At 43.0% G+C, this 10645-nt stretch overlaps 1 protein-coding gene across 1 annotated transcript; it reads right to left on the bottom strand.

Annotated features, from left to right (window-relative positions):
• Positions 1-789: 789 nt before the first annotated feature.
• LOC102791866 (serine hydrolase-like protein) lies at positions 790-10231 on the bottom strand. Its single transcript, XM_006787367.3, has 12 exons — positions 10066-10231; positions 9011-9154; positions 8531-8644; positions 6728-6769; positions 6615-6634; positions 6458-6532; positions 4008-4114; positions 3855-3934; positions 3721-3755; positions 3563-3639; positions 3385-3472; positions 790-1823 (listed from the first exon to the last, which is right to left on the bottom strand). The coding sequence occupies exons 1-12, from the start codon at positions 10121-10123 to the stop codon at positions 1680-1682; spliced, it is 984 nt and encodes a 327-aa protein (XP_006787430.1). The 5' UTR covers positions 10124-10231; the 3' UTR covers positions 790-1679.
• Positions 10232-10645: the final 414 nt, after the last annotated feature.

Raw genomic sequence — 10645 nt, forward strand, 5'->3', positions numbered from 1 at the left:
TTTCCGGGGAGGACAGAGGAGACGAGGAGTAATGCATCAGAGAAACACATACGTGCCCATGCTACAGTATTGCTTGGCATGTTGGTGCTGTGGACAAACTGATATACTTAATCACAGGGAGAACAGTAAAACAATAAGCGATGTTGTTCATATGCTAAAAATGGATTTTAGCCTGTTGCTAGGTGGTTGCTCAACATGCATAATTCAGCTTTTGTGGATATAAATAAGAAGTTATGAAATTAAAGCTAATTTTATAAGGTGTTATAGTCAAAGGAGCTTGCAAAGAAAAGCGTCTGGACTTCTTTAAGTTACTTGAAGACGTTTCACCTCTCATCCGAGAGGCTTCTTCAGTTCTAAGGTCAAATGGTGGAGAGTCCCAGATATAAACCTGGTGGGAGTATCCCCCCACAGAGGGACAAAAGGACCCCCTGATGATCCTCTAATCGCCTGAGCCAAGGTGTGGAACTGGGTGTGGGTCCCAATCAGCCAGAGTTTCAGGTGAGCTCATTGTGAAACCTGGCCCCACCTTATCATGCGAATTCCTGAGGTCAGATGGCACCCTGGGCCTCAGGAATTCCTGAGGTCAGATGGCACCCTGGGCCTCAGGAATTCCTGAGGTCAGATGGCACCCTGGGCCTCAGGAATTCCTGAGGTCAGATGGCACCCTGGGCCTCAGGAATTCCTGAGGCCCAGGGTGCCATCTGACCTCAGGAATTCGCATGATAAGGTGGGGCCAGGTTTCACAATGAGCTCACCTGAAACTCTGGCTGATTGGGACCCACACCCAGTTCCACACCTTGGCTCAGGCGATTAGAGGATCATCAGGGGGTCCTTTTGTCCCTCTGTGGGGGGACACTCCCACCAGGTTTATATCTGGGACTCTCCACCATTTGACCTTAGAACTGAAGAAGCCTCTCGGATGAGAGGTGAAACATCTTCAAGTAACTTAAAGAAGTCCAGACGCTTTTCTTTGCAAGCTCCTTTGACTACGATGACCTGGATGACTGAGAACCTTCACAGACATAAGGTGTTATAGGAATGTAAAGGCTAAAAAAACAGTCATTTGAGCCTGTTGCTAGGTGGTTGCTAGGCAATACCAGGACCTAATAATACCTGACATAGATGAGAACCTTCAGAAGCCTTCAAGATGTACCTTTGTGCCAAGTTTGGTGGCTCAAGTGATTGTGTGGGAGGAATTCACAGATAATGACAAACCCCTTCATCCAGTTTCACCTGTGTGACTTTAATATGGCCACAGACTATTGCTGTGTTTGGGACAATTATCAAGCTATGGAATAGTTTAATAATAGTTTAAGTTTGAGAGCTCCAATGTGGTATAATGTGTTCGAAACTGCCTCTGCTTGGAGTATGTGGTGCATGCTCCAGGCAGCGCAATAGAAGAACTCAAACCTCTGATGCCCTCATGTTAGTGAGTGCAGAGCCTGCGGCAGAAAGCCTGAGTTAACAGATAGAGATGGCAGCGATGGCACAATTATGTTTTCTCATTTAAATCAACAGCATCACTACCTTTTAAAAGGCTTTAAATAATTCATGAGTCCGCTAAGACGACCAGCCGAGTGAGTTTTAAGCACCAAAGTTAAACCTGTGTAAATAGTACAGTATAAAGACAGGATTAGCAGTAGAGTCAGTGTGACGTGACTCGAGGAGTAGCTGGTCTGTTATAACTTAGAGGTCTGGCCATTAGTTGGTGTAGCAGAACGTGAGAGGACTTTGGTCTGCAGGAAGTCCGACACAACTGGAGCGACGATGTCAGGCTTATTCAGGTGGATGTGATGATCACCTGGAACAGTCACCACGGCATGCTGAAAACACAGATGAGACCAGTCACCATGGTGAATAAAGCAGGCTTTCGACATGGAATAAAGGACTTTCCGGCCACTTGAGCCGCAGACTGCGAAGCACAGAAAGATCGAATAAGGAAGTAAAATGGACTAAACTGTCATTCCTGTTACTGCCCAGCAGGGGGCGAGTTCTCCGATCGCAAAAACTGACCCTAGTTCTCTTTTTATTTCTGAAATCACTAAACATTTTCATGGTGAGTTTAAGGTCTCAATCACACAAGTAAAAAATTCAAAATGGAAACCAATGACATAATGGCTACATCCATCTTTTTATGCAGTTTAGGTCATGAACTTAGACTAAATCTGAAAAGTCTTTCAACGTTAGTTTAGTTCAGTGCAGTTTGTAGATATTTATTTATGCACAGCTCTCCTTAGATCACATTACAGTCGGACTGACGTCTGGACTTTGACTGGCCGATTGCAACAACTTGATTCTTTTCTTTTTTTTCAGTCATTCTGTTTTCTGCTGTGCTTGGGATGATTGTCCCATTTCATGGTATTATTTTAGCCGAGCTTTAACTGTTTGACAGATCGCCTCATATCCGACTCCAGAATTCTCTAGTATACAGAGAAGTTTGCGGTTGACTCAATGACTGCGAGGTGCTTGGGACCAGTGACTGCAAAACAAGCCCAAATCATTAGTCTTCCTCATCCGTGCTTCACTGTTGGTATGAAACATTTGTGCTGGTGTGTTGTGTTTAGAGTTGTGGTCAAACATCTCCACTTTAGTTCCGGAAGTCATGTGATTTGTTCAGCACCTCCGCAAACCTAAATGTGCTGCCATTTTACTGAGAAGAGGTATCCATACTTGTTCAGTCTTTTTTTCTTATTGTGCCATCACAAAGTTTAACATTTAACATGCTAACTAAGTCCGAGATGCATTGAAGCATTGTGTTAACACACTTGTTCCAGCTTCTGATTCTATAGAGTTGATCACAGTTACTGATTATCAATTAATCAAGTGCATTACATTAGCAGCACTTGACTGCTACTTACCCTCATGGCTCCTATGAAAAGCCATTTTAAATGACTGTGTGTTAAACTTGTAAACATGAAGTCCTCCATGTTTACAGCAGCATCGTAAGTCATTTGGAATATTTTTGGGCGCTTAATGAATGCAAGTCCTACGTTCGCTCTCACATCTCTACAAACACCTGAGGGAAAGAGCTGAATGCTCCACTGTGCTCACCACATGCCACGCTTATCTTTTGTTGCTCAGTGAAAATCTGACTGGGAAAGAAATCCACTCAGTGGAGACGATTGGTGGAAACGCATCCTCTGCTCTCCCTCATCAGCAGCACTTGACCAAGTTCCTGTATGTAGGTCAGTGTTGAGATTCACAGCTATATAAATTTCTGCTGCTCCTGAGACACTGAGCTCATACTGCACTGCTACTCTAGCATCCGTGCAGCTGTCTGTCTGCTAGGAACAATTATGCGCAGGCTTAACGGCTAAAAATAAACACGGGGATGCAAACATACCTGCTTTCCACACAAACAAACAGACTGTTAGGTGCACTCACATTTTTGTCCCTGTAGGCCTGAAGAAGTGCTGATGCAAATTTCTTTTGCTCGTCTTCAGCAAATATTTTCTCGAAGCCACTTTCTGCTCTGTAAAGACAAAAACAAATTGCAAATCTATTTAGTCTCTTATTTTTTTCCACAAGCAATACGAGAACGAGAGGCAGGAGACCATCTTACAGAACAACTAGGACAGAGGCCGTTATCCTCGAATGCAGCTCCAGACTCTGCTCCAAATTGATGCGTGCTATGTTTTTCTGAAATTGAGAAACATTGTGCACGTTTATACCATCTGCTGCAAATGACAGCTTGGGTAGAAATGATCAGGGGAAACCTACCAGATTAACACGAAAGTCTCTGGAGAACACAACTCCTGCAAGGGAAAGAGAAGTTACACTTCAAACATAAGGGGAAAAAGAAATATAGAGATGAGTCGTGAGAGAAGGTAAACGAGAGGAAGATAAACACGCACCTCCCTCAACCTGAAGCAGACCTCGCTCCAGAAGGATTTTCGCAGAGCGTTCAGAAAGACTTTGGTTTACAGACATCAACCTGAAGATTGCAAAAACAAAGTTAGCGCATGAGTGAACTCCTTTAAAGCTGCCGATAAGGGAAGGCGCTTTACCTTTCTACTGCCTTCTCGTAAGTGTACACTCTCTTCTTCTCCTCCATTGATTTTTCAAACAGAAGCATCTCTTCGAACCCCTGCCTCATCACTTTGACCATTTCCTTCTGCGAGGGAGCAGATATAAATAAGGACAGCAACTGAAAACGGCTCACAAGGGTGAATTGTACAGGAATAATATGGAGACATGCAACATGCAATAATATAATGTAAAGCCTCAGCCCAGGCCTAAAGGTCAAAATCGCGCCAGACTCAATTACACTGGTGGCCGCAAGTGTTTCTTAAATGCAACGCCTTTCAAAATGTCAAACCGCCTACAGCATTTTTCATTTTCTCACAATCCAGACTTCATCAGACACTGTCACAAAGTCATGAAGCCCTGAAGTGTAAATCAAACTATAATTAGCTAGAGGTCACCAGAGAGGTGTTTCTCTCCGAGGGGGGCTTCACGTCACTGCAAATTATATGCTCTCAGAAACCGAGCACCTCCTCTACTTTTCACCTACGCCTCAACGTGTTCAGGAGAAAAACTTAATTTAGATGAAGTTGCTAGACAACAACAGCCTTTTTGCATACTATAACAGAAGCTGTCACATTAAAGTTCATCAAAAATAAATAAATAAATAAATAGTTGTCCACTTTTGAAAGCGTCACCCAGGTCATCTTTCTGTTTGCTGGAAAAGAAATATCGGAGTAAATCAAACAGCTCTTATTTCACACATAACAGCCATTTTTAGCTGTAACTAAGAAGTTTGTTCTTTTTTTTTTTCTTCTTCTTCTTCTTCTTCTTTTTTTTTTTTTTTTTTTTTACACAGAAGACTGGAAATTTTAAATAATAGCAGGCTGGATGAGATAATACAAACACAGTGAGAAGCCTAAGGATGCTTAAAAATCACACTTCACTCAGGAAGAAGTAATCAGAGACACGTCAGCGTTATAATTTCCCCCTTCATGGGTACACATGATGCACAAGAGGGTGTAAATGAACCTCTGATGGGAATTGTATTTATGGTGACAAACAGTGCTGCGGAAAAGTCTTGCAATACCCTTTATTTCTTTATATTTTGTTTCTAAGGAGCCAGATTTTCTTGTAATGTTTTTAAGTGGTCTTGAAAAGCAGTTCTCTTGACTCCAAATTACACAAAAACTGGAAAAATCAGTGACATGTAGCGATGAATTCGAGAATTTAATATTTTTGGTTCCAGTTGGTGTCGGTATAAACGGAGGAGGAACAACACTGACTATCTAGGCTGTCTGGAGCCATCTGCAAAACACAGCGGAGGCTCTGCCCTGGTTTGAAGCTGCATGTCAGCCGGTGGTGTTGGAGAGCTTGTCAAATTGATGGAATTATAAAAACAAAAACATATAGTCAGATTTTGATCCACCCCATCTGACTGGTAACAGTTTCATTTTTCAGTATGACAATGCTTCCAAACACACCTTCAATGCAGTAAAGTGAAATGACGGGCGGCTCAAGACTTTTGCACCGCACTGTTTTGCTGCTTTAACGATAACATTATTGCAGTCACGCAGGCTTCCCAGTCACATTTGAACCAAAGCTTCCACAGGTTGTGCAGAAAAGGTTTGACCATTTTTCTGATATGTAGTTTTACTTAACTAGAATAATCTATAGAGCCAGGTCTGCCTTGATGCCCCAAGAGCAACCCACATTTCATGCGGAGTGGAAATCAATTATTATGCAGCATTTCTAGAAGAAGCTGGAAAGAAAATCATGGTGGACAGAACAGACTTCCCCCCCCCCCACAGCAAACATCTCGTTTTGGGGAGAAATAATCATTGATAAGCAGTGTACCAGTGATGGCTGCACTCCTGCATTTTTTGGATGCTAGTTAGCCATCATGGCTCATTGGGACACCTGCTAGAACCGTAACACCGCTACACCTGTTCTCCCCCCACTGAGCTGCTAGTGGCCTGCACTGGCAAAGGCACACCAGAGGACAGGCCAATATTTCAAGGCATATTATTTGTGGAAAACAGTATATCATACGCAGCTACTGTTCAGTTGCAAAGTAAAACAATGCCACAGTGGCCCCAGGCTCTGGTCTACCACAGGATCCAAGGGACTGAGTTCTGAGTGAGCTTGAAAGATGCTATATGTGTGTATATATATAGTATAATCAGACAGTCCAATGATGCAAGAGTCACGTACAAATTCACTTTGGGTGAGGTAAGACATGAAAAGTGAGCATTTAACTACTTCAGTCTGGCATATATATCCAACACCTTTACCCTAACCCTTTTCTAATTTTTCAATTCTTTCAACGTGCCACTACATAGGTTGGGATGGTGGTGGGGGGTGTACAGGGTTAACCGTATACCGGGTGAGTCAGAGAATGTGTGGGTATCATCTGCTGCTGTATTGTTGAATAATGTTTCCTATGAAAACAGATGTGGAGTAACAAAGGAAAAAAAAGAAAAGAAACAAGTACCTGGTCTGTAGGTAAAAATCCGTAGGTGTCCAGCAGCACAACGGCATCCACCATCTCCGGATACAGAGCGCTGAACTGCGGAAGACGCCACATGGACAATGATGCCACCCAATAAAGCACAGCACTCTCAAATGTGTCTTAATCGTAAGTCACCTACCATTCCTGCAACGTTACCACCTGAAATACAAAGAGGTGGACAGAAAAATAAAATAAACGTGCGCTTTTAAACATACGTTTTAAAGCTTGAATTCTTTATACAGCTGCACTCACCCATGCTGTGGCCTATAATGGAGAATTTGCTCCACTGCAGAGCTGTGGGAGTAATTTCACACATCATCAACCAGGTTCAGTATCTCATCACAGAACACGGACCATTTTTAGCTCAAAGAAATCCTCACTGCTGTGATTCAGCTGTCAGGAAGATGCATGGCAGCTCTAGCAATATGCTCGAAATTAATAACATTCATTAAAGGGCCTTTTTATTCTAGATCCATAAACTGCATATTAAATTATGTCAAATGTATATTCATATTAAAATCATCGCATTTCAGTTCAGAGTTCGCCCACTTTTTAAAAAAAACAAAAACAACAAAACTGTCAAAGCTCACAAAGCATCCTGTGAAAAAGCCACAGATGCTTTTATATTCATATATTCTACATTCCCTCTGATCCACAGTGAAGGCTGAGTATTATGACACTGTTATGGATGATCCGGCAACTCATCACTGCCTATGAGCACAGCGTGAGTGGGTGAAACTTCAACAGTGGGGCTGCTTCAGTCCTCTGTGACGGGCCGTAGCTGTGATCGTGACTGCAGGATGGCTGAGCTTTGGCGTAACACCCGCATCAGGTAGTTGGTGGTACTCCAAGTATAGATAAATATGTTACAGGCGCATTTATCTACACACCAAGCCACCACGGCTGTGCTCAGTTTGGGTGAAGCCACATTAGGTGATCACCGCGTACGTTTGATTACACTAGGAGGAGTAGCCAAGACTTTTAGAGAAATGATAGGTCAGTTAACACAAGACAGCAGCTCTTTCATACACTGTGCCTCTTTTATGGAAATGGATCAAACTGGCTTACATCATATCAAACATGTTGATGGAAAACAGCATCTTCTGTTCCACATGGGTGGCCTTTAAACCTTTTGTTTTATACTGTAATAAAAAATATTGTAAATTTACCACAAATATCCCACTGTGTGTTTTGATTATGTGTCTCATATAACCAAAACACACAGTGAATCATCCTTCAGCCACAGCAGCCGCCGGCTCTAGAACAGTCCGAGTCCAGGATGTGATTTCAGCACACATCATCTACTGGCCTTCATTTACATTTTCAGCTTTTTATCCTTTGCTCTTCAACCCTCACTGTTTTCCTCCTAATTCGAAAGCTTTGCCAAGATTTTATCAGTTTTTTTAGAGTTTCATTGTTTTCCAAAACGCAAATTTTTTGTCCTGAGCTACAAGCCTGCTTCAAGTGCAAACTAAAACAATAATTATTTACATTTAAATTAACAATAACTATAACTAAAGTTTGCAGTAGTGCCCAGTTATACTGCAGCCATACTGCCTCCCGAACACCTGCGGTGTATTTATTACATACCTGTCATCACAGGCTCAGGCTTAATGCTAGCTCATGTTAACAGGACCAGTGAAGAATAGTTACCGTGCAGTCATGAATACATAAATAGCATCATAGCCCGAGCATTAGACACATCCGCATCTTCAGCCAGCAGCTGTGCTGGCTGCAGGGGCAGTATACTGCTGCAGCTTGCCTTTGAGAACAGTAACGAGCAATAAATATGTCATGTTAGCTTTCACAACATTTCTCCCAGAGTTTCTCTCAACCTAATGGACCAAAGCGATTCCCATGGATATGAGGGAAAGCAACTAAGTGTACAGTTAAAGACCTCTTAGGATTATAAATGTGGGGTGCAGAAGTTTATGGAAGGATAACATGTAAGTTTCAGCCAAAACTCGATGATCACAAACTGCAATCCTGGAACAAACACTGATATCTCTGATGGGATTTAAAGGCTTAACTGCAACTGTCCTCGAACTCACACACCATCAACGACTCTGCGTACATCCATCACGTAGGAAGGAAAGGCGTGCAGAACCCCAGGAGGACGGTGCGACGAGCGACCGTGACCTGCCAGGTCCATTGCCACATATCGGCACTCTGAATGGAGACACAGGGAGAAGACAAACTAAAAATCGCTTTCAGGTTAATAAGGACACAAAGCTAGGAAAACACTCCTAATCAGTCAGCTACAATTGTAAAATCTGGGTAAAGTGCTGTGGTAATTATGTCATCATCAGATCCAGTCTTTTTGGATGGGATGCAGCTGTTCCAGCAGCTGAGCGGCAGCACCTGTTTGCACAAGCTGTACACTCAAATTAACTGAACGCCACACACCTGAATGAGCCGAGCAGCAGAATCCGCTGATTTTAAGAATTATTGCCCATGGGGTTCAATTTTTGGCACTGAGATTTCTACAGTGGGAGCCACTGGAGATGGTCAATGTGCATTGCACAAAACACTTACCTTTTGGCAGGAGGGGAACAAGCGTGTTGAATGTACCGCAGTTGTCAGCCCAGCCGTGCAGGCACAGCACAGGATGTCCGTGGTCAGGACCCCAGACTTTACCTCGGATCTCCCCCCACGGGACTGCCACGGAGAGCTCTGAAACTGGACACAGCGCACTCTGGTTTAACAAGACTTGCGACATCTGTCTGGTTTAGTTTCTGATCATGTGACCAACTGTAAGTCACACTGTAAGAGGCTAAAAATGAGCTGATCTGATCAGTTGATGTGAAGGAACAATAATTTAAAAAAAAAACTTTCCCTGGTGGACATGTGGGTGAAATATATCTCCTCATGCCCTAACTCCCCTTTGTTTGGAGGCGGGGCTTGGCTTTGTGGGCACAGCTTTTGTTTGACTAATTGCAGATACCTGTGTCTCACTAGCTCAATTAACCGACAGGAATAAAAGTCGTGCTCAGCTCGGGATGTCAAACTTCAGTTAATGGGCCACAAATGATTCAATCTGCTCTAAAATCTCAATACAGCAAGTTCAATATTCATACATCTAGTTATAAAATGGGTAACAGCTTGAGACTTTTTTTTTTTTTTTGCCTCTAAAAGGATACTATTGAAACACCTTGTCCAAGTCCCAACTTTAACTTTGCATACAGTAACTATGTAGTAATGCTGGCCTCGCCTCACTAGGAGGAGCTGAACATCTTACTGAAACTAAAGCTATTTGAGACTTAGCAGTTTTCAGATGTGCAAAGCTAGCCAGTGTGCCGGACTGGACCCTTCAGTGGGCTGGTGCTGGACCCCAGGCCTCATGTTTGACACACGTTATTCCTACAGTTAACAATACTTTAAAATCACAAGTTCAATCAGGCAATAACCTTTGCCCCACAAACCTGTCGGCTGTCCAGATATTTTTATATCTGTGAATGACATTATCGCTCATGTCGGCGCTGTAAGACTGCGAATGTGCTTTAATTGTAGACGAAGTCGCTACTTTGCAAACACTATTTCTTTCCCTCACTTAGGACTGCTTTAAAAGGAGCACGAGCCTTGCCGGTTACCTGTTTGTTTCATCGTGCTGGATGTCACGTGTCTGACGCCTTTCAAAGCCTGCATCATCTTTGCGCCTGAAAACACTGCAAATAAAACCTGACTGACAACTTTTTTTTCCTTAAACGTGTAAACTGCTTCAATCTACTTCGGGCTCTTTGACACTCACTGCTGTCTTCCGGGTGTTGGACCGCACGCGAAATTCTATTGGCTAGACGCATGTTGAAGCCATAGTGTAAACCAATCACAGTTTAGAAGAGGAGGGACTTGCCGTTTGCCTCCCCAATGTTATGTGTAAAAGTCCAGCAGAGGGACCCTGGTGGAATTCAGTGAGGTTTACTCACAACTGGATTTAAGATGTTGAATGCCCTCCCTAACATTAGCCCAGTAGTGACTCATAATGAATCCCTTCGTGTAATCTGCATATCCCTGTATTTTCTAACATTGTAATAGAAGACCAGCATTTTCCAAGAGGAAATGCCAAAGGAAAAGTGGGATGGGACAGGTCAGCCCAGTCAATGCACCAACTTTCAGCAGTGTAGGAGAGGTTAGAGGTGTTATAGGACACTAAATTTAAAAATAGATGGGATC

This window comes from Neolamprologus brichardi, chromosome 6 (genome assembly GCF_056152115.1).
Source record: "Neolamprologus brichardi isolate AB-2024 chromosome 6, ASM5615211v1, whole genome shotgun sequence".
NCBI lineage: Eukaryota > Metazoa > Chordata > Actinopteri > Cichliformes > Cichlidae > Neolamprologus > Neolamprologus brichardi.

Bases quoted from the DNA above. Each gene is read 5' to 3' on its own strand.
- LOC102791866 (XM_006787367.3), bottom strand. From the start codon at position 10,123: ATGATGCAGGCTTTGAAAGGCGTCAGACACGTGACATCCAGCACGATG. The intron at 6,533-6,614 runs GTAGGTGACTTA...CGTCTTCCGCAG, and splicing joins GTGGTAACGTTGCAGGAATG to TTCAGCGCTCTGTATCCGGA. The intron at 3,640-3,720 runs GTAGGTTTCCCC...TCTCAATTTCAG, and splicing joins GAGACTTTCGTGTTAATCTG to AAAAACATAGCACGCATCAA.